At 36.2% G+C, this 23,982-nt stretch overlaps 1 protein-coding gene across 2 annotated transcripts in view; it reads left to right on the top strand.

Annotated features, from left to right (window-relative positions):
- The first annotated feature begins 1,790 nt into the window (after positions 1–1,790).
- The window catches only part of LOC138709594 (apoptotic protease-activating factor 1-like), a 67,041-nt gene continuing 44,849 nt past the window's right edge, over positions 1,791–23,982 (top strand). For both annotated transcript variants that reach the window (XM_069840482.1, XM_069840481.1), the window contains exons 1-5: positions 1,791–1,944; positions 4,598–4,776; positions 12,838–13,068; positions 19,193–19,330; positions 22,645–22,974. In XM_069840482.1, the coding sequence (XP_069696583.1) occupies positions 4,621–4,776; positions 12,838–13,068; positions 19,193–19,330; positions 22,645–22,974 (855 nt within the window). In that variant the 5' untranslated portion in view covers positions 1,791–1,944; positions 4,598–4,620. The remainder of the gene's footprint in view (positions 1,945–4,597; positions 4,777–12,837; positions 13,069–19,192; positions 19,331–22,644; positions 22,975–23,982) is intronic.

Below are 23,982 nucleotides of genomic sequence, written 5' to 3'. Positions count from 1 at the left end.
GATATTTAATTGTTGTTTCTTAGAAATTAAAGAATATAGAAGAAACAGGTTTAGTTGGAAAACAAGAACATGGCGACATGGTTTCAGTGGTGATATTATATGATCATCTTTGGTTTCCAGCCTGCAAACCATCACGAAAAATAGCAAGGAACCGACCCTCGAAATCCAGCAAGGTAGCTATCCACGGAGCCACCAGGGCGCATTACTTCCGGTGAGTGACCACGCAGGCTACCCATCCGCGCAGCCACCTTGGAATCCATCACAGAAACACGCACCGTCTGAACCGAGCTTTATCGATCACTGTCGATTAGTAGAGTCGTATATAGACTTCGTGGAATTCCCACGAGAATCGTAAGATTTACTGCGCACGCGGTATAGACTGTATGAGAAAGGGGACGTGCAACGGATGGAGTATGCCTCTTACGTAAAGACTGAGCAGTATACTGCTGTTACAATAAAACCTGTATCCTGCATTCAAGAAATATAATGAATGATCATTGAAGTAGGAAACGTCTAAACATGTAAATACACAATTATTTTGTACTGAGATATATTACCTCTTAAAATTTAATGTAAGATATACACATCATTTTTGAATATGTGCATTCCAGTGAAGAGTTACGTACATTTTGAGCGACTGCAAAGTAACCACCTCCGATGGTCACTTAAACGGTTTTTATATTGGGAAAATGTACGTTCAACATCACACGATGTAATAGGTGCATATTTGAAGAACAGAAAATCACTACTTTTTAGTACACCAACTTCAGACGTCTTGTCGTAACCTGATGGTACATTATTTATAATACGAAGTTGTGAATAGGCAGAATTTTTAGCAATAATGTTTCTCAACTTACATTTCACTTTTTCTGAAATTAGTGAATTGTTATTTTGGATAACGGTTTGTGATACTTTATCCACTATATTAAGGGCTTGTGAGAGTTGTAGTTTAGACGATTCTAACAGGATGATGCTTTTGGACACGATTTTAAAATTAGAATCAATGAACAGAATATCTTCCAATAGCTGTTCAGAAGGCAATGATTTTACAGCTGCAACAGCGGAACTGTCTGTGCTATCCAATGCATCAATTACCTTCATTATTTTGCCGTAATGTTGTGCATAATAATTAACAGAATCCAACCACGTTCCCCAACGGATCAAGACTGGCTGCGGAGGTAAGGGTATTCCACGGGCAATTGTTTGTAACAGCAACACTCTCATTGTAGTATGTTTGATTGAATTCTTGTATGCACTGAACAAATGTTAAGCTTTGACTATTCCAACCACAGTAATGCAAAAACAAGTGCTTACATAGGTATACATTAGCTGTAGCTGCTCTATCTATTTGGACCGGTCACATCTCTTAACATGAACTGCTTGTACTACGAGACCGGGCGGTCGCTCACCTCCTCTATACTACCGTACATCGGCAACCTGATTGCATGCTGCGTGTGGCAATTCAACGAAGTCTAGTCATATATTTTAGCTTATACAAGACAAACTATTCCCGATTCTAACGCTACTAGCGGGCTTACGGCGTAACGCCGACCGTACGTTGTCCGACAAAATATGTTTATTTTGGCCTCTTGTACCATACCTTCAATTTAGTGCACAGAATTTTGGACACCCGGTATACTTCAGAATACCGGTACTGAATGCTGATGTTTGTGAAAAGAACTTTAATCTTGGAACAAGCATACTTAGCGCTCCATACATCATTATCGGAACTAAACTGAAACGCTATGATCCTCTTATCGTTGCTTACTTGAGATTACAGGTATTTTGACGTTGGTTATGTCGGTGTGTGATTTTTGTAATTCGCGCACTTTTGATCGTGTGAACTATCTATATACCTTGGTGTGAACTGAGTAAGAGAGAACATGTTGAAGGTGTTCGTGAATTTTCATCAATTTATATGAACATGCATGCATGAAATGAGTGGTAAGCTGCAATGTGATAAACTCTACTTGATACTTTAATTATTTCAATGACTTCACGGAATAGAGGAAAATTTACGAAGGTTGTTGACTTGTCATTAGGTTATAATCTCGTTCTCGTCAAAACATGACTCATCTTTGTAGTCAGCTAAAGTTTTGATAGGTGAAAAAGTAAAAATTTTTGCTGTATTCGTATTTGAGTGTCTTGTACTTTTGTCCTTATGTTAATATTTGTAAAATATTAATATGCTAACGTACTCAAACTCTTAAGCACTTTAACAAATGTACCGGTGTATTGTATTTTTTGAACAGTCTTTTTTCTCACTCTGCGATATATGCTAGATAATTGAATCATATTTAAGACTGGTATTTCAGTAGGCCTATGCAAAAATAGGTAAAAGTGGAAAATTATTACTGTGTAAATACTGTGCTTTGCTGGAATTTACAAGTTTTGAACTTCGCAAGCAACAGATTCTGTCATCGGTGAATACAAGCAGAATTTGTATTATTTTGACAACTGCTGATGTAACATCGCTGTCACAATTCTGTGTAGGCATTTGATTTTCTTTAATAGTATTGCCCCGAGAGAAAACATTAAGATTCCATACGAACAAAAATCTATAACATTTGTCATCGTTTACCAGAGCTCTGCGCGTTAGTGAAAACGGAATAACGAGATTTATTAGGGCCTGGGGGTCTATAGGCCCTGATGATGAGACAGGTTTTAACAAATTATCATTAGCCTGTTTGGCACATTTTGTTGAACATTTGTGACATTAAGAAAGTTTTACAAAGAGAGAACGCAGTTTGGTTCATGTGAGACGTGAAAAGATACTCTAGTGATTTTTGCCGCACTAGATTTTTTGTTTTTAATTAATTTTGCAAATGTCATTACAATTAATATTCATTTATTGCATCCTACTGATCACATACATGATATGGGACATGTCAAAATTAACACGTAATTAATTAATTTTGAATAACGTTCATAGTCTTCATGTCTTTGAGGTCTCTTTCAGTTTTATTTCGCACTTTTAATCAACCAGCTTACAATTTTAATTAGACTTGCCGTTGAATTTTATGCACTCATAAATAGTTTGAAAAAGGAAACTAGATATTTTTTCATCAGCCTCTCATTATCGCAGGGCTGGACACCAATAGCGAATTCTACTCTCTCATGGGGAGCCATATAACTTCTCTTCAATCCTTTTCTTCCCCGCTGAATACTGCACAGCATTGATGCTGTAATGGATGAATGTTAAATGTCCCTGTTTAGAGTTTAGAATCGCTCCTGGTGCCCAACCCTGCGTTACTGATATGTGAGGTTACATGACATTTAACATACTAAATTTTACACACTTCTTTTTGATATACCGCTATTATGTAGGCTATAGGTACTCTCTTTTGAAGTACTAAATTTTGACATGCTGGCAATAAGGTGGATTGAAATTTATTTTTACACACCATAGGTCTATATTTTATACTAACTGACAGTTTAGTATACAGACTAATATTTATGTTTTACAAATGTAGTCTATCTAGAGAGTAAAATTGTGCCCCACAGTTCTGAGATATACAAGAATTGTCCCTGCTTCTTTATATTCTCGATATAAAGATGCTTTGTATTCTCTGAGTCACTCTCTTGTATTGCTTCCATTTGCTTCCGAATTCTTGTACCCGCATCTGTTTCCAACATCATTTTTGTTCCATATCTTCTTGTTATTTCAATAATTCTTTTGTGAAGGAGAAAAAAGAGGGATGATGCTTTAGTAGATGAAATCTCATTATTGTAATACAAGAAATAAAATCATAAAAGAAATCACAATAGCTGATTTTGAGTAATCACCACTTAGTTTTTTCATTTGAAGTACCATTAATTTCTAGTGTTTGTAATAATTACATTTCATGTCCATCATTCATACATAAATTGACTTGTAGAACTGAGTATGAACAAAAATTCACGTAATAGTTTTAAGGAAATCTTTGTACACAGGTGGTTGGATAAACAAATGACATACCATGAAATTTTTGGCATTAGTGATGCTGAAAAGTTTTTTTCTGTAAAAATATCGAAATATATATTTTTTGTAACACCATACTACTTTTTCTGTGTATTTCATACTTACTTACTTACTGGCTTTTAAGGAACCCGGAGGTTCATTGCCGCCTTCACATAAGCCCGCCATTGGTCCCTATCCTGAGCAAAATTAATCCATTCTCTATCATCATATCCCACCTCCCTCAAATCCATTTTAATATTATCTTCCCATCTACGTCTGTGTATTTTATATAGTGAGAAAATAAACATATCACAATATGGAGTAATAGTTTTGACCTTATAATGAATCTGGTATAGAACTGAGAGAAAACAATTTATTAAAATAGATGAAGAGATTCAGTTAACTTGCAACGAGCTCTGGAAATTAGAGGAGAGAACACATATGAAAGTGACTTTTCATTTTATACAGTATTACTGTTCACATTTTCGTTTTATTTTATAAACTGTTACTTAAAAATAGAATATAGGCTATCATATCCAAAATCATGTAGGCTATGATAAACATCTTGTTACATACAGTACTAAACTAGCATACATTAAAAGCACTCTACTAAGTCATTTGCTAAGTTTGTTTTTTTTTTTTTCATATATATTTCAGATTTTATGTAGCAATTTGTAGTTATGCAAGCAGGTGCAATAATGGACACAGTAAGACGAATGAAACTTCAGGGTCTTCGGGAGAAGATTGTCCAAGATGTCGATGTGGAAGATGTTTTCAATTACCTGATATCCAAGGGTGTCTTGTCTGTAGAGGATATGGAATTGATAAAAGCTGAGGTGAGTCAATTTCTCTAAATTAAGCAAAGAAACGATTGAGTGGATGTCGAAATCTACCTTCAAACTTCGTACATAGAGCTGTACAGCATAGAGAGAAATATGTAACATGATAGACAATGTATAGGAATTCACAGAAGACCGCAACTCAGTTACTCTCTCCAAGTATATGCGTGCCATTGTTTTTTAATGCAACATTTGAAGAACATATTCATACCCTTACAATTAATATGGAGAGCTGATTCTTATACAGTGACATAACCTTGTAGCATTTCAGAGTGAATAGCTCATATTATATGCAACAAAAAAGTGTAATACCATATTGGTGGAAAGTTCATATTTTTCTCAGAAAAAAAAAATCAATCTTCTTAATGTATCCAGCTGTTTGCTGACGACATAAAGTCCACTATAGTCCACTGTAGTCTATTCAGTTGTTATTTTTCACGAGAAATGAGGGGTTTTTTGATCGGTGTTCATTATAGATGCCTGTTGCTAGCCAGAGGTGGGGTGTAGTCAATATATACTGCAGGGCTGTGTCTTCTGCAACTGGTACTGATGATTTTAATTTACTTCTTTTGTGGTTTATGGATTGACATTATAGAAGAATGTATTCCAGATCTTCATCATGATTATCTAGACATTGGATTTTTAGGCACTAAAAATTGCAGTTTTAGGCGCCTAAAATAAGCTCAAAATTTGTAAAATTAGGCTCTATTTTAATGAAAATAGGCATTTTAGGCACATCAAGGTATCATACTTATTTCTTTCACTGAAATTTTTAGTTATACATTAAAATACGCACAAAAAAGTATGTTTAAACATTAAAAAAGAATACTATATTATATTTATAAACAGAGCTGCACAAATTTAATATATTGAAACTAATGAAATAATGATTATTGATATCAAGATTACTCATTTTAAGTTATTGAAATTCAGTTCCATGCTCAGACTTTATTATAATTATCTGCACAGTACACCACCAGAATTTTTTCTAAATTCTCCACAATTAACCTTTGCCTTTTGTCACTGAGAATCATTTTGAAAGCAGAAAAACTTCTTTCAACCGAAACTGATGTGAGAGGCGCAAATTTTAAATTAGGTACAATAGAAACATCAATACTTACTGGAACATTTACACTTTCCCCCGATATCACTCTTGATACTTTTTCCAACAATGAAAATCCTACATTCTTATTTAATACGTTGTCCCACTTATTTTTAACTTTTTTCCCAGTTTCGCCCAAAGCAGAATGTATGTTCACTTGAGCTTCCTTTACTATTGCTATTTGGCTACAAAGAGATTGTTTTTCACGTTCTAATTGTTCAATGCTTGCAGGTATGAAAGAAAAGTTTGATGTTATGTAGGCAATATCGTTTTTCACTCGTGAGTCATTCAGACAATCTTTCACTGCTTTCACACACGCTGCACTATCAGTTTCAGGTAATTTATCAATAACTGTGACCACTTCTTTAAAATACTTAGAATAATACACCACTGACTGAATCCAGGTTCCCTATCGTGTAACAACCGGCTGAGGTGGGAATGGGATATCTGGAAAGTTCTCTCTGAATATTGAAATCCTGGATGGGGCTTTACAAAAACATTTTTTTTTTGTGTTAGAAATAAACGAATTGACAAGAGGAAATTCATTCCGGATTGTTTCAGAAACCCTGTGAAGGCCATGTGCTAGACAGGTTACATGCGTGAGGTTAGGATAAAATGTTTTAAGAAGTGGAGCTGCAGCAACCATGTATGAGGCAGCATCATTACAAAACAACAGAACTTTAGAATCGTCTATATTACCCGAGTATAAAGACTGTAGGCCTTTATTTACAAAATAAGCAATGGCTTGGCTATTCACTTTCGAAAGTTCCTTAACACAAACAAGGTGTGGAATCGAAGGTCCATCAGGACTAAGTTTTCCTACTACCATATTTGCTATATACCTATTCATAGGATCTGAGGTTTCATCCACAGAGACCCATATGTAAGAATCACCTATATCCTCCCGAATGGAAGCTAAAGTTTCATTGTATATTCTGTCTAAGTAATTTTTTCTTAGGGTCGACTCAGATGGGATATTTTGTTTGCAGTATTTTTGTAAAAACTGTCTTAAAACCGGATTTTCAATTGCATTCCAGGGAATGTTAGCAGCAACAAACGCTCTGGTTAAATCAGCATAGAAATTGCTGCTGAGATTGGATGAAGTAGGCTGTGTTAGTAAAGTTTGTTGCAGTTGATTTTTCTGCTGAGCTTTAGCCTTATGAGCCGCTCCTTGCACATGCTGCTTTAGGTGGCACTTCTTTTCTTGCGAAATCTAAAAATGTAAAGTAAACTGAATTAAAATAAAATCCTAATTGTTGTATTGCCGTATTTCTATCACAAAGTTAGTGGGTTCGAACAATCAAAATTTTAATGACCTGCAAATACTTTAACTATCGGAATTTAAAAGGTTAAAGTGTAGTGGTCTTAAAAAGAATTATACCTCAGGATAGCTCAGTCAATGTATAAATATTATAGGCCTACTCATTAAAATTAATAGAATTTATATATTTCAACTATTGTTACATACCTGTTTGCTACAAATCTTGCAGAATATTATTTTTCCATCATAAGTGAATCCTGAATATTCTGTTAGCCATTGCCGGATCAATGTAGATTTTGCACTTATATTTTTCGGCATTATCGCATTAAACTTCACAGGAAAACGTCCTACCGCTCAAAACTTCTCAACACAAATAAGGTGAGGGAAAGAGCAACTGTTAACGAGCATTCAAATGAACCGTTGTTATTGAGATTCAATTGGACAAAAATACAAAGTTCCACTTATTGTTGCATTTCCTGGTAGTGTTAACACTAGGAGGGCCATTCTTTTAAATAGGCTATTTTGTAACTGTTTACCCTACTAATTCGCAGTTTTACGACTTTTCATAAATATTTCAAAAACACTCTTTCTCCAAAAATTGTGATTTTATGACACTCTGAAGGGCAGTACAGCTAATCGGTTTCAGACCGAAAACAGTCATTTTTATAGTATAGTATATCTCTGAATCGGTAGCAGCACATGTTGTGATTGTTGCCTGCTTCAAAACTGAGGTTGGTTCTTTGTCGGCATTTATGCCTCCAAACATGTTAAATTCGGTGAAATCTATTGCGAGTGTCGTGAGATTCAAAACATTTTGTTTCCTTTATCAATGGTTTCATGGCCGGTGTGAAGCAAACTTTCCACTTTTTAAATGCCTTAAATTTCGCAGTGAATACATGTATAAATTATAAAAAGTAAGAGTAAAATGCGAAACTTTACAGTGAGTTAGGCATTTTTAGGCGAATATTAACAAATTAGGCTCTAATAACCATTTTAGGGCACTATAAAACTCTTTGAATACCTTTCAATTTCCATGAAACACAAATATTAATAATTATTTTTACTTTTCTCCTAAAGAAACAAAATAGGCATTTGCCCTAGAATCCGATGTCTGAATTTATTACACCACAGACATGTAGGATTATCAGAAAGGTGAAATCGGTGTAGGTACAATTGAGTGACAATGTGACCTGTTCTGGCTCTTGTTAAAAATGTCTGAACATGTCTGGGCAAGTTTTTGTGCATTTCCAGGTCATTTGGTTTCTTTTGTACAGACTGTAAAATTTTTCCTTTGTCAGAAGAGAGCCAATTGTTGATCCATAGGTTTGTAAAATGAGACTTTACTGAAGCAAAAGCACTGGATAGAGATATCACTTGAAGAGGTCTTGGTTGCAAATATGTTGCAATATTATCAACTTTCTCGTTTCCAGGTATACCACAATGACTAGGTATCCATTGAAATGTTATTTCCTTTTGGAGTTCTTTTAGTTTACTTAGTTGTTTCTGAATTGGAATAATTCTATGTGCATATAGGTTTGGTACATATTTAATTATATTAAATATAGCCCCCTTGGAGTCGGTAACTATGCAAATAGATTTTTCAGAAATTTGAGTAACACACTGAAGAGCAGCATCAATAGCTAATAATTCAGTGTCAAGACTGGAGGAGGATGAACATGGTATGAAATAACTTTCTTGATATTTTGGAATATAACACCCTGCTCCTCATGTCCCATTATTAGGATTTAGAGATCCATATTTATGTCAAATAGTCCCTAAAAAAAAAAAAAAAAAAAATGTTTTTTCCCCAAATGTTTAATACTCTCTTATTCGTTAACTACTGGGTGTTCATTTCAAAGTGTGTCATGACGTCACTGTTGATGAGTCAGCTATTTGAAACGACTTTCAGCTTTGGTGTTAGAGAAGTTGCCTATTAATCAAGGCGTTCAATCTGAACTTGAGAACGTGTACGGTATAACTTGAACGTCGTAGCAACAGATGGCGGTCTGTACGGTCTGTGTGCTACCATGACTTCTTTCGAACTGTGTTTTGCTCGGCCAAGTCGTACGCAGGGTATTTGTTATCATCGGTTGCGTACAGCAAGATTCCACAAATCATGCTCCGTGTCCATGTTGACCGTCGAAGTTAATGTCAACAAATTCGTAAGTAATCGTCTTAACCCTCTCCCCATATCCCGACAGTAAGAAAAAACTCACCTCAGTACGTGTTTCCAAACAGTTCACATTCCTGCCACTACCGGCGTTACGGTACGTATCGGTAAGTACTCTTCAGAATGAATGCCGTACTTGCTAGGCAACTTCTCTGGCAGATAAGTAATACACCTCTGCGGAAGTGTAGGAAGATTGAATTCTCTAGGCTCATCGACTAGCCACGTGACGGCATACAGCGAGCCATGACATACTTTGAACTGAACACCCAGTATTGCGAGCAGGATCATGATTTTTGTCCAAATTGATAGAAAATCTAATAAAGAATCATTTATTTCTATAGTGGATTTCCATACTGTGGACAATTTTCGTGTAAATTTAATTTAAAAACCGCTAATTTAAAGCTACTGAACAATGCCAAATAGATTGCAACATTGCAGTCATAGAGGGAGAGGTTCACCTAGCGCAGTTTTGTCAAGGTCAGTGGCCACTATGAGAGGGTTGAGGCTCACGTGGAAATTGTAGCAGCTGTCTGCTATAAAAAATAATCTACTACGAACTACAATCTTGGGATGCTTACATATGTTACAGTGTTCTTACGTTAAATGTTAAATTTATGATACTACACGTAAAATCCAGAACTCTGTTTACAATGTGTTCGTATTAAAGTAGATTCATACAAGCAGTTTACTACGAAACTGTAATATTAAACATTCTTATTGTAAAATATCTAAATGGCTAATTACATAGCCTAATATATTATTTTTCCCCTCATGTAATGAATAATGCATTCTAAACCATTGATATTTTTAATATTCTAAAATTGGAAAACAGGTTTATAAACATTCAATTTTTTAAATCACTGAAATTACATTATCTCACACTTCAAATATTGCACAAGAAAATATCTACTTCTGTTGTAAGTACTGTACAGCATGTAATCATAAAAAATAAAACTTCCAGTATTCACAAATTATCAAGGTTGTACTTCTTGCTTCCACTAGAAAACTGTATTACAATATTAAAATAATGATGCAATTTTTTTTTTAATAACACATGCCACATTTACAATCTGTCTACAATAGACAATAAGTAAATATTATAAAAGAATATGACATGAGTGGAGATGTTATCCCATGACAACACTCCAAAAGAAAAATAACAATGTTTCAAATAGCTGTAGTAAAAATGAATGGAAGGTCAAGAGCATTGGTCCTTTTAAGTCTTCTTATTGTTTGACTATTATTCAGCAAATTTAATGCATGATGTTTCGGATGTTGATTTAATCAGTGCAGGTATTTTTTACTGAACTTATAAATCTCTTCTTTTACAGTTGAAATGTTAAGATCATGATGAATGACATCATTACGTACATACCATGGTGCAGTGACAATGGAACGTAAAGTTTTGGACTGATACCTCTGCAGTATTTCAATGTTTGAGTTGCTAGCAGTTCCCCACAGTTGGATGCCATATGTCCAAATTGATTTTAGTATGACTTTATAAACCAGAAGTTTATTTTCTAATGACAGTTTTGATTTAGGTCTCAATAACCAATAGATTTTTGGTGTTTTAAAATTGAATTCTTTACGTTTAGTTTCAATATGTTTTCACCATGTTAAGCGGCGATCTAAATGCATACCTAAATATTTAACATCGTCTGCTTCAGGAAGTTCTTTGTTGTACAGTAATGATGCAATTAAAAGAGTAAACTCGATCAATAATAAAACAAAAACAAAAAAACTTTATATCTCCTGAAACAGACTACAGTCAATGATTTTAAAATTATGACAAGAGACTAGCAACTAACTTTCGAGCAATCAAACTCTTAGCTGAGCTGTCAATCAACTGGCCGCTAGAGAAATGTCTATGACATATGCCATTTATGGCTAATTTTGACATGCCTGACTTAGGAGGACAGACCTTAATTCGTTGGCTTCTTATATTACGAGGAAAAAAAGCAGTGTGTTAGCAGTGATGTTGCCAGACTGCTCAAATTTCCAACTTAATTTTCTAATTAACCATGCACTTAATCACAAAACGTAATATAGATTTTCTAGTCATTTAAGTGTTCCCTGTTGTCCCTTTCAATCTGCAGGATTATTTCACTTCAGCCTGTACATTTCTTTGTCTGCTGTACAGCTTTAACTATACACACAATTTGAGGGGAGGTTTTTACACGAGCTCATTACAGATCTCGTATTATATCTCTGCCTCTGTGCAATGGTACATTTTGTGGTGAGGAGAAAGAGAGCTAGAAAAAGATTGTACTAATCTGTGAGAAAAAGTACCTATGTCTAAACTCTCACCTTACACTCCAGCAAGCAGTGACTAGAGAACTGAAATGAAGTCAACCAGATGTCTTTTGTTTTTCTTTTTATTGCTGTACAGGTTTGTGTGCATTGCTTACTTACTGGCTTTTAAGGAACCCGGAGGTTCATTGCCGCCCTCACATAAGCCCGCCATTGGTCCCTATCCTGAGCAAGATTAATCCAGTCTCTACCATCATATCCCACCTCCCTCAAATCCATTTTAATATTATCTTCCCATCTACGTCTCGACCTTCCCTAAGGTCTTTTTTCCCTCCGGTCTCCCAACTAACACTCTATATGCATTTCTAGATTTGCCCATACGTGCTACATGCCCTGCCCATCTCAAACATCTGGATTTAATGTTCCTAATTATGTCAGGTGAAGAATACAATGCGTGTAGTTCTGCATTGTGTAACTTTCTCCATTCTCCTGTAACTTCATCCCTCTTAGCCCCAAATATTTTCCTAAGCACCTTATTCTCACACACCCTTAACCTATGTTCCTCTCTCAAAGTGAGAGTCCAAGTTTCACAACCATAAAGAACAACCAGTAATATAACTGTTTTATAAATTCTAACTTTCAGATTTTTTGACAGCAGACTGGATGATAAAAGCTTCTTATCCGAATAATAACAGGCATTTCCCATATTTATTCTGTGTTTAATTTCCTTCTGAGTATCATTGACACTAACAAATCAATAGCATCGAACTGAACCTTTCAACTTGTTCAAACTGTATGTGTGATATTACGTTTACATATGTGCGATTGCATTTATTCTCACTTCTGCATGAGTAAGAATGTAGTTCTGAATTATCTGCAGACAACTGGTAAAAGGTAAAGATATCCCCGTCACACGCCATGAAGGCACTTGGGGGGCATGGAGGTAGAGCCCCATGCTTTCCATGACCTCGGCACTAGAATGAGGTGGTGTGGTCGGCACCAGGAGAAAAAGAACCGAAAAGATCTAGTGGGACTCCACTGGAAAGCACGAGGACTAATGGTGTAAAATCAAGCTCAGTCATTTGTAAACAACAACAACAGTTCTAAATTGTTAACATACTCTGAATCTTCACAAAAGACTACAGTGTTTCATGTATCACAATTGCATGATATGTAAAAGTTTCGGTTCTGCTCATGATCAATCTGCAACTGCCCTGTCTCTCAGTTAAAATGTTAATATGTTATTGTCTTATGCATGGATTTCACCTCTTTCAGAAAACACGAAAGGATCGAGCACGACACTTGTTGGACATCTTATTAGGGAAGAATGGCTCAGCTTTTGAACACTTTGTTGAATCTCTAAAGAAAACTTATCCATGGCTTAGTAAACAAATAGAGGCAGAAGGTCCACAGTCATATCAAGTTGAAGAAAAGAGCTACTTTGACACCTTACTGTTAGGAGGTTTGCCACAGCCACCACCACATAACGTGGAGAGAAAAGAAAAGGTATGTAGTTACCCCATTTGAACTGAAAGCTCCCACTCTTTCTAATAAGAGGTCAAGCTAGAACTTGGCCTACATGAATTACAATTTAAAAGAAAGTGTATCATTAGTTTAATGACTAGAATGTTGGGTTAAAATTCTCAAAGTAAATTTGTTGTGGGTAAAGATAATGTTTGATTCATGCTTTTCCAAGGTAAATCCATTTACCTCCCATTTTTTCACTACTACTCCATTAATTAACGTATTTACTCGCATAATAGATGCCATCGCATAATGTATGCATCCCAGTTTTTGACAGTAACATGTAGAGAAAAAATTCTCACTTACTGTACTTATTACATTACTGTACTTTATTACATATTGTATTCCAATGGATACCATCCCATTGTGGAATCCTGGGAAACAAGAATGTGGATGCTTTAGCAAAGAAGGGCAACACTGCTACTTACAGACCTGTTACTAAACCTACGTATTACTCTGTGAAGAGATTTATTAAATCTACATACTTAGACTTCAACAAACAAAATTTGATAACACAATCCCAAGGGAAAAAATGGAACTCTCTGCATCAAAATCCACAGTTAATTCCCGATTTGCCACGAAAATCGTCTGTAGCTGCATTTAGATTGGCAACAGGCCATGATTGTTTGGCCAAACACCTGCATAGAATTGGAATATATCAGTCCCCTAACTGCCCATTGTGCAACTCAAATCAAGAAATGGATTCCGAACACCTCAAAATCTGTGCATCAGTGGCTGGCCATGATAATATCTTTGAAAAATATTGGAGTGCAAGAGATCAAATGACTTTATTGTCAAATGCCTGGCATTAGAAAACAACAACATTTTCCCTCCGTGTGGCTTTGTGTAATTAGCAATAATAATTAAGCACATTATTTAAAATTGTTATTCTTTAAGTTAAAATGTGGTGCATGAGGGTTTGGTATGTAAAAACTACTTACTGTACGACTGAATTTTCGAAACTGAATTTTAAAAGTTTGTATAACAAGTGCATTTTGTTTTGCTTCTGCATTTGAATTTTTTTATTGAATTGCAACTCATATCGGAAAAGAATGTAGTAATTTTGATATGTCATACTTAAATTCCCCTTGTCTATTTTTCGAGCTGCATGTGTGTATATATATATATATATATATATATATATATATATGTATGTGTGTGTGTGTGTGTGTGTGGATGTATTTGTACGTGAACTGATTTGTGTTAAGTTCTTTCTGGCAGTTTTGCTGTATAAATGTGTATTAAATTTCTTTGTAATGTGGTTTGTCACTTAACTTTGTTGGTAGTAAAAGTTCAGCTGCTGTATTTTCTTTTTGTTATTCAAAATGTTAAGATATTGCGCAATGTGATGTATGTGTTTTTCGTTTTCGTATTTTTGTGAGGAAATCTACAAATAGGCACACATATTATTTACATTTTAAAAATGAAACAGAGTAAAATGGCCTTTTGAGAGATTACAATATTAATATTTGCAAGATGTATGAGGGGGATCCAGGAAATAACGACCGTTCGCGCATACCCGCCGCGCAGCTGACTCCCCTTCCTTGTTTGAAGGTCAACTGGCTTCCTTAACATGTGTTCTCATAATGTTGTGAGTACTGGTTGCAACAAGTCGCCATTGTGCATTTTGTGTTACTTCAAAATGAACGACGTGATTGATAATCCCGCCAACTGTGAGGTGAGGAGTGTGATTCGATTTTTGATGCCCGACATTTGAAACCTGCAGAAATTTACCGGCAATTGAAAGAAGTGTATGGTGATACTGTAATGAATGAAAGAAATGTGAGAAAATGGATTCCAAATGTTCAACAATGGGCGAATAAATGCCCACGATGAAACTCAACCCGGACGCCCATCACTCATCACAGAAGACCTGAAGACTAAAGTGAACGACAGAATCTTGCAAGACAGGCGCACATCACTCGACGAATTGCATATTGCCTTTCCTGAAATTGTGTCGCAACATCTTGGCTACCACAAAATCTGTGCACGATGGGTTCCACGGCAACTGAGTGACCAACACAAAACTCAGAGAATGGCCTCAGCATTGACATTCTTGATGCGATATCACACAGATGGAGACGCCTTTCTTGATCAGATTGTGACTGGTGATGAGACCTGGGTGTCTCACAACACCCCAGAGACCAAGCGCCAATCACGTGAGTGGCATCATCCCTCATCACCCAAGAAACCGAGAAAATTCAAACAGACTCTCTCAACACAAAAAGTCATGGCTACTGTCTTTTGGGATCGCAAAGGTGTTCTTTTGCTGGATTTCATGCCAAAAGGCACTACGATCAATGCAAATCGTTATTGTGAGACTTTACGAAAACTACGGCGAGCCATCCAAAACAAGAGGTGAGGAATGCTTTCGAGAGGAGTTGTGCTTCTTCACGACAACACCCGCCAGCACACTGCTGCTTCAACTCGAGAATTGCTGGATCAATTCGGTTGGGAAATCTTTGATCATCCGCCCTATAGTCCAGACCTTGCTCCTAGCGATTTTCACTTTTTCACTAAGCTGAAAGACTTTCTGGGTGGTACGCGTTTTGGAAGTGATGAAGAGTTGAAGAAGACAGTCAACACCTGGCTTAATAATAATAATAATAATAATGATTTATTTTAGCTGGCAGAGTTAAGGCCGTAAGACCTTCTCTTCCACTCAACCAGCAAAAAGTGTATATACATATGCATGAACTTACAAAGAATCCAACAATTTGATTTAGATGAGAGTTACATGTATACAAAAGTTATTTACAAATTAAACAACAAAATACTATGAACTATTAATTAAACACTGAAATAAACTGTGTAGCAGAATTAAACTAAAATACATAGAATGTTAATATATTTCAAATAATATTAGGTAATAGAAAGAGATTATTACGAGACAATTAAAATTCAGCACAATCAGGATGATGTCTAAAGAAAAAAGTAACAATGTAGCCAGTGATAGTTTAAATCAGTATGATTGGAGTGAAATGCTAATAAGGTTATCTTTTAAGCTGTTCTTAAAGGTGTTTATTGTCTTGCAGCCCCTAATACTTTGTGACAAGGAATTCCATTGACGCGAGGTGGATATTGTAAAAGATGATGAATAACAAGATGTTCTATGAAGAGGTATACTTAGCGTGCCACAGATAAGTGATCTGGTATTTACGTCGTGGTTAGAGTATAGATAAGAGAAACGAGACGAAAGGTAATTTGGTGTTGAAGTGTGCAGAATTCGAAAGAGTAAAGACAAAGAGTGTAAAGTTCTACGTTCTTTAAGTCGGAGCCACGAGAGACTTGCGAAGGATGGTGATATGTGATCATACCGTCGGATGTTGCACACGTATCTGACGCACATATTCTGAGCTCGCTGTAACTTGACTGACAATTCAGAACTTAGGTCACTTAACAAAACGTCACAATAATCGAAGTGCGGCGTTACTAGGGTTTGCACTAGGGTAAGTTTTAGTTGCTGGGGCAAGAAGTTTCTCAAGCGACTCAAACAGTGAATGGAGGAACAGATTTTTTTTATCGTTTCTTTAACTTGAAAATTCCAACTTAGATTATTATCAAAAAAGAAGCCAAGATTTTTTTACGACAGATGAATAAGGGATTAGCGTGTTGTTAAGGGTAACAACTGAAAGATTACTGTTATTAAGGGAGTTAACTAAACGCTTATGTCCAATAATTATGGCTTGAGTCTTACTTGGATTAAGTGCGAGTCCGAAATTGGCCGCCCAAGTGGAGACAGTGGCTAGGTCACAATTTAACTTGTCAATCGATTCATTGATCGTATTGGGTCTGGAATGTATGTAAAGTTGTAGGTCGTCGGCATAGAGGTGATATCGGCAATACTGTAAGTTCTTTGATACGTCATTAATGTAGATAGAGAAAAGTAGTGGTCCTAATACGGAGCCCTGCGGCACTCCCGCCTTTGTGCATCTCCATTGGGAGAATTGATTATCAAGTGAAACACACTGTTGGCGGTCACGTAGGTAGGAGTCCATCCAGCTCAAGGTATTGTCTGACAGGTGCAAAGCCTTCATCTTTGCAAGAAGCAAGTCGATATCAACAGAACCAAAGGCATTGCTGAAATCGAGAAGAGTTAGTGCCGTTACTTCACCCCTATCCATAGCTTCACGGATGTCCTCAGTCACTTTAAGTAGGGCTGTAGAAGTGCTGTGTCCATGCCTAAAACCCGATTGATAGTCATCAAGGAGTTTGTGTTCGTCGAGATAGTTCATAAGTTGTCCATGTACAATATGTTCTAATGCTTTTGAAAGAGTGGGAAGAATTGATATCGGTCTGTATTGGTTTACTGTAGAAGGTGTGTTAGATTTAGGTAAAGGTTTCACTAATGCCATTTTCCAGAGAGAGGGGTAGGACCCAGTCATAATAGATGCATTGAATATATGGGTGACGGTCGGCAGGATCACATCTATTATTTTATACAGGAGAGTGATATTTATATTGTCTATACCTTGGGCTTTAGATTTCATACGTCGCAGCGTCTTCATTACGTCAGTCGGGTTAATGTATTTAAAGAAGAATTTATCCCACACAGGTTGGGGGTAAGATCTGAGAAATTCAAGAGTCTCTTGCTTATGTAATGGTTCAGGTGGAGCAGTGACAAAATGTTCATTTAGACTATTGAATGACAAGTTGATGTTATCTACCCGAGGCTTTGCTTTTGTTAGACCCAGGTTATTAAGGTTACGCCATAATTCTTTCGCACTGACCGAAGGTAGAATAAGGGAATGTGCATGGCGTAATTTAGCATTTCTTACTGCTTGATTACATTTATTTCTTAAAACTTTGTAAGTATTAAAATCTAATTCGTCCTTGCTCCGTCTGTATTTACGATAAGCAGTGTCTCTGTCTGTCATGAGTAATTTTATGGCATCGCACATCCAAGGCGCAGGGTGTCTACCAACTCGTCTGGTTTTCAAGGGTGCGTGTTTATCGTATAACTGAATTACTAGGTCGTTAAATTTTTCGATTTTGTCGTCAATGTCTGGTAAGTTCCACACTTCAGTCCAAGGCAGGCTAAGTGCGTCATTGATTAATTCATCATGCTCAATATGCTTTAAGTCCCGGTATGATGTGATGCGAGGTTTATATTTTGGACAATACAAGGAATATTCTAAAAAGATTATGTCGTGTGCTGAGATACCCGGCGCTGGTAGTTGTCCATTCGTTAATACTAGCTGAGGATTAGTCGTGGCAATAATGTCAAGAAGTGTCTCCGATTCCTGGGTGTGGTGGGTAGCTGCGGAAGGAAGGATGGATATATTGTAAGACTCAAACATGTTCTTAAGTTGAACTGTAGCGTAATTACTTGAATTTAATAAGTTTGTATTGAAATCGCCTAAAATAACAGTATGGTCATAGTGAGGCACAAGATTAAGCAAAGGTGTTTCAAGGTCACTTAAGAATCCTGATTTAGGGGGTTTGTATACAACTCCAAGGAGGCACTTTTTGTTGCTTGCACCGACTTCGATGAATAGATATTCAGGATGTTCTAAGACTTCATTCGAAGACTGGTAGACAATTTTAAACGGTAAGTCCGATCGCACATACATCGCAACACCACCTCCGCGTTTACCGATTCGGTCATTTCTACAGAGGGTGTAATTATCTAAACTTACAAGAGAAGATGATAGGGAAGGCTTCAACCACGTTTCAGAGATAAGAATAGCGTGAAGAGACAAAGGAGAGAAAATAGATTGAACTTCATTGAAATGACAGAGAAGGCTTTGAGAATTTATGTGGGCTACTTTTAAAGTGTTAGGATGCGAGCTGAAAGACGATTTTAACAGGGCACTGGTCGAAGGAACAGGTAGTGGGTTAGGGGTGGCTTAATGAACTGGCGGCAGAGGAGTATAACACGGGAATTCTAAAGCTAGTGAACAGATACCACAAATGTTTAAATGTAGGTGGTGATTATGTGGAGAAGTAAAGGAAGCTTCAGTTATGTAACAGACTTTGTTTTTTCAAATAAATATTTTTTTTTTTTTAATTATTACAACAAAACGGTCGTTATTTCCTGGGTCCCCCTCGTAGGTAGTATAAAGAATTGTAATTAACGTAATTTGGTTTTCATTTACGTTTGTAGATGGAAGAAGTGAGGCAACATTTGCATTCTCTGCAAAGAGGACGGTATGTAGTTCTTCATGGGATGACAGGCTCAGGGAAGTCATGCCTGGCTGCTGCAGCGTTAGACAACAAACAACTTCTAATTGAAAAATTTAAAGTGAGTGTTCCAGTTTAATAAGATAATAGTAATCATTACACACACACATACACATACACACATGTACCGTATTTGCCCGCGTAATTTGCGCACTTTTTAATTAACTTTGGCCACTGAAAAATTGAGGTGCGTAAAATATGCGAATTTTTCAAATAAGAGGTCCTGTTCTGAGTTTATCTCAATTAGTATATGTATAGGTAAGTATTTACGGTAGGGCTAATTTTCTATACCGGTAACTTGTCTCTACCAAGGACAAGCATTGTTAAAGTAGCGGGACTTTGGGGTTTCTTTCTGAAGCAGGTACTTCAGTTGCTGGTGAATGACCCACGATGGACTGTAGGGAAGGAAAATCCCTACTACACTGAAAAAAATATGTACGTAAAATGTGTGCGCAAAATACACGGAGCAAAAATAAAGTTCAAAATAATCCCTTAAAAATTAGGGTGCGCAAAATACGCGGGGGCGCAAATTACGCGAGCAAATACGGTATATGCAGATTGTTCATAAATATGGAATATCATATCTCAAATTTTAATGTTAAAAAAAAAAAGTCTTATACAAAAGCTGTTGGATATAAACCATACAATAGTCCACACCTGTGGAATAACGGTCAGCGCATCTGGCTGCGAAACCAGGTGGCCCGGGTTCGAATCCCGGTCGGGGCAAGTTACCTGGTTGAGGTTTTTTCCGGGGTTTTCCGTCAACCCAATAAGAGCAAATGCTGGGTAACTTTCGGTGCTGGACCCCAGACTCATTTCACCGGCATTATCACCTTCATTTCACTCAGACGCTAAATAACCTAGATGTTGATAAAACATCGTAAAATAACCTACTAAAATAAATAAAAAATCCACTTCCTCTCTCCCTAATTCACTTACTTTGCATCTCCTGATATCTCCTGTTGTACCCACTTTTCCATCTTCACTTATGGTAACTTCGCTTTTTCCTAACAAGTTCTCTCTCTAAGGATAAAGATCTCTATATTTCACTAGTCATAGCTTTATACACACACACGTCAGCTCTCTCTCCAGCTTTGTACTGTAGACTGAATTATATTGTTTACAGTCTTTTTTATTTCCATTGTGTAAGGTATATTGTGAGTCATCTTAATTTTTTTACATTAATACACTAACAGTAGATAATAAAATATTAGAACTTTCGCTTTCTCTGTGTTCACATATTTAATAGTGAGGGTGAAATATGAAATACTGCACCTCTTTCTCACACTTTATTAATGTATTGAGCCTATCAACCGCTTTCTTAAAAACAGTGTAAGGGTCGAATTCATAGTCGTCACTTATAAAATGAGGAAACACTTAAGTAATGAGCATTTCCTTAGCTCTTATTTTAGATCGTATTGCAGAGACGCTACTCTTTGATATGCACTCAGCATTTCCTTGACCTCGAAAGGAATATGGCAACATGGCTAGACGTGAGCGCTTTCGTACATTCAGTTGTTTTCCAGGGCCTTCAAATTGTTAAATCAACATTATTATCATACACAAATACAGAAGTAAATATTAGAGAGCTGAAAAATTATAGAAAATGTCGAGAAAGTATTTTACAGAAGAAGAAAAAAGTGAACTAAGAGAAATACTTATGAAATACAGAGATATCGTCGAAAGTAAAAAATCTGATAATTGTTCTCTCCAAAAGAAGAAATTGACACGGGACAAAATTGCAGTTGCGTTTAATGCAAACTTCGGAAATATTCCTGTAAGTAAATCATTTTAATTTATTGTGGTAGACAAATTGGAAGTGGTATAATTACACAAATTTTAACAGCTTATTCCTTGGGTAGAATACAAACTAAAATGCAAATAATTTTTTGAGATGTAAATACTTTTCGAAAAAATACCATTTAAGCCTACCTGAAATGATGCTGTAGCAAAAAATCTCAAAGCAACCAGTATTTTCAGCAGTATGTCTCATAGTTGTATTGTGAATTCCAGTTCGAGGCACCAGAATATCCACAACAATGTTCATGTCGAAACGGTATCTCCCTTAAATTGTTTGTCATTCATTGTACATCTCTAAAGAGTTTTCCATATCTCTGATATATCTTTTGTTTTGCCGAAACACATTTTGATATTCGTTTTCATTATAGAACTCAATAAATTAATCAAGATCATAATCATCATCTATTGTATACCGAATCAGCTGATTACAATGCATATGAGGAAACACTTGAGTAAGCTGACAAGCTGCCTTATTGGAATAAGTGTTCACTTCAGTGAGATTTATGAATTGGAAATTGAATTTAAATACTATTATAGTCACAATCATGCCATGGTATGAAAGAAAAATTTCACAACCTCGAGCGGGAATCGAACCTGCGACTTCCTGTTCTCCGGTCAGGCGCTCTACCACTGAGCTATCGAGTTCGCCTCACGCCAAAGGCTTGGAATTATCCTTTCATACTGGCGACTCTGTTATAGAGTACTGTCCATAGCGTCTGATCTAGTCAGCACTGCTTATGGGTTGAAAGAAACTTTACAAATGTAATTTTCATCTTACAATGTTTGGTGACGTATACACGTCCGTTGATGTGACATATTAATGAATTTAAACACTATTATAGTCAGAATCATGCCATGGTATGAAAGAAAAATTTCACAACCTCAAGCGGGAATCGAACCTGCGACTTCCTGTTCTCCGGTCAGGCGCTCTACCACTGAGCTATCGAGTTCACCTCACGCCAAAGGCTTGGAATTATCCTTCCATACTGGCGACTCTGTTATAGAGTACTGTCCATAGCGTCTGATCTAGTCAGCACTGCTTATGGGTTGAAAGAAACTTTACAAATGTAATTTTCATCTTACGATGTTTGGTGACATATATACGTCCGTTGATGTGACGTATTAATGAATTAAATACTATTATAGTCACATTCATGCCATGGTATGAAAGAAAAATTTCACAACCTCGAGCGGGAATCGAACCTGCGACTTCCTGTTCTCCGGTCAGGATGCTCTACCGCTGAATTGGAAATTATTATAAGCAACTGCTTAAGGGTTTCCTTACAATAAGTGTTGACTATGAATTCGGCCCTAAGTCACTATTATTTAAGGTCAGTTTATTTCTTTTATTTTCTATATTTATAAGCTTACAATAAAAAAAAATTGTGTCTATGAAATTTTGACACTTAATGTGACTTAAATGGATGCATTCCACAGAACACCATTACTGCAATAATTTCTTCTTACGAATGAAACTATATTCGTATGTAATTCTTGAAGTCCTATTTGCAAAGAGGTAATGTAATTTAATCTTTATATCTCAAAGAATACAAGTATATTTTGAATTTATTTTAGGGTGCTGTCTACTGGATTGGTGTTGGTGACATAAGTTCAGAGAGTTCAGATGATCTCCTTTGCCATATGACAGATCTTTTAGAGAAACTGAGTCACCATCCATCCGTGGAGTCAGAGAAGCATGTCCAATCAAGCACAAGTGTCAAGGGAGCAAGAGAAAGTTTACGTCGATATTTTACTAGTGGTGCTCTGCGTGATGGACTTCTTATACTTGATGACGTTTATTCACCTGTGGTTATTGATGCATTCGACATAGGTTGCAAAATATTAGTAACTACAAAGGATAGCAAGGTCATGAAGAATGTCCAAGGAAGACATCATCTAATTCGGGTATTGAGGCAGGTTTATATATACATTAGAAGTATTATGATATTGGAGTTAAATACTTTAATGTTGAAATACCTCTCTTTTAAATGTTGAGTTTCATATTTTAGAATTACAATTGGCTCCTGATAATTCGCGATAATTAATGCATGAACTTCTGTGAAATATCGAAAATTGCGAATTATCCGCAAAATTTATTGTTGTTGTTGTTGTTATTATTATTATTATTATTATTATTATTATTATTATTATTATTATTATTATTATTATTATTATTATTATTATTATTATTGGATGACGTGAATATGTTAGGAGAAAATCCACAAACGATTAGGGAAAACACGGAAATTTTACTTGAAGGAAGTAAAGCGATCAGTTTGGAAGTAAATCCTGAAAAGACAAAGTATATGATTATGTCTCGTGACCAGAATATTGTACAAAATGGAAATATAAAAATTGGAGATTTATCCTTCGAAGAGGTGGAAAAATTCAAATATCTTGGAGCAACAGTAACAAATATAAATGACACTCAGGAGGAAATTAAATGCAGAATAAATATGGGAAATGCGTGTTATTATTCGGTTGAGAAGCTCTTATCATCCAGTCTGCTGTCAAAAAATCTGAAAGTTAGAATTTATAAAACAATTATATTACCGGTCCTTCTGTATGATTGTGAAACTTGGACACTCACTCTGAGAGAGGAACATAGGTTAAGGGTGTTTGAGAATAAGGTGCTTAGGAAAATATTTGGGGCTAAGCGGGATGAAGTTACAGGAGAATGGAGAAAGTTACACAACGCAGAACTGCACGCATTGTATTCTTCACCTGACATAATTAGGAACATTAAATCCAGACGTTTGGGATGGGCAGGACATGTAGCACGTATGGGCGAATCCAGAAATGCATATAGAGTGTTAGTTGAGAGGCAGGAGGGAAAAAGACCTTTAGGGAGGCCGAGACGTAGATGGGAAGATAATATTAAAATGGATTTGAGGGAGATGGGGTATGATGATA

The sequence above is a fragment of the Periplaneta americana genome, chromosome 11, assembly GCF_040183065.1.
Source record: "Periplaneta americana isolate PAMFEO1 chromosome 11, P.americana_PAMFEO1_priV1, whole genome shotgun sequence".
Taxonomy (NCBI): Eukaryota; Metazoa; Arthropoda; class Insecta; order Blattodea; family Blattidae; genus Periplaneta; species Periplaneta americana.
Note: the sequence above shows the minus strand (reverse complement) of the source record. Positions and strands in the feature narration are given on the sequence as shown.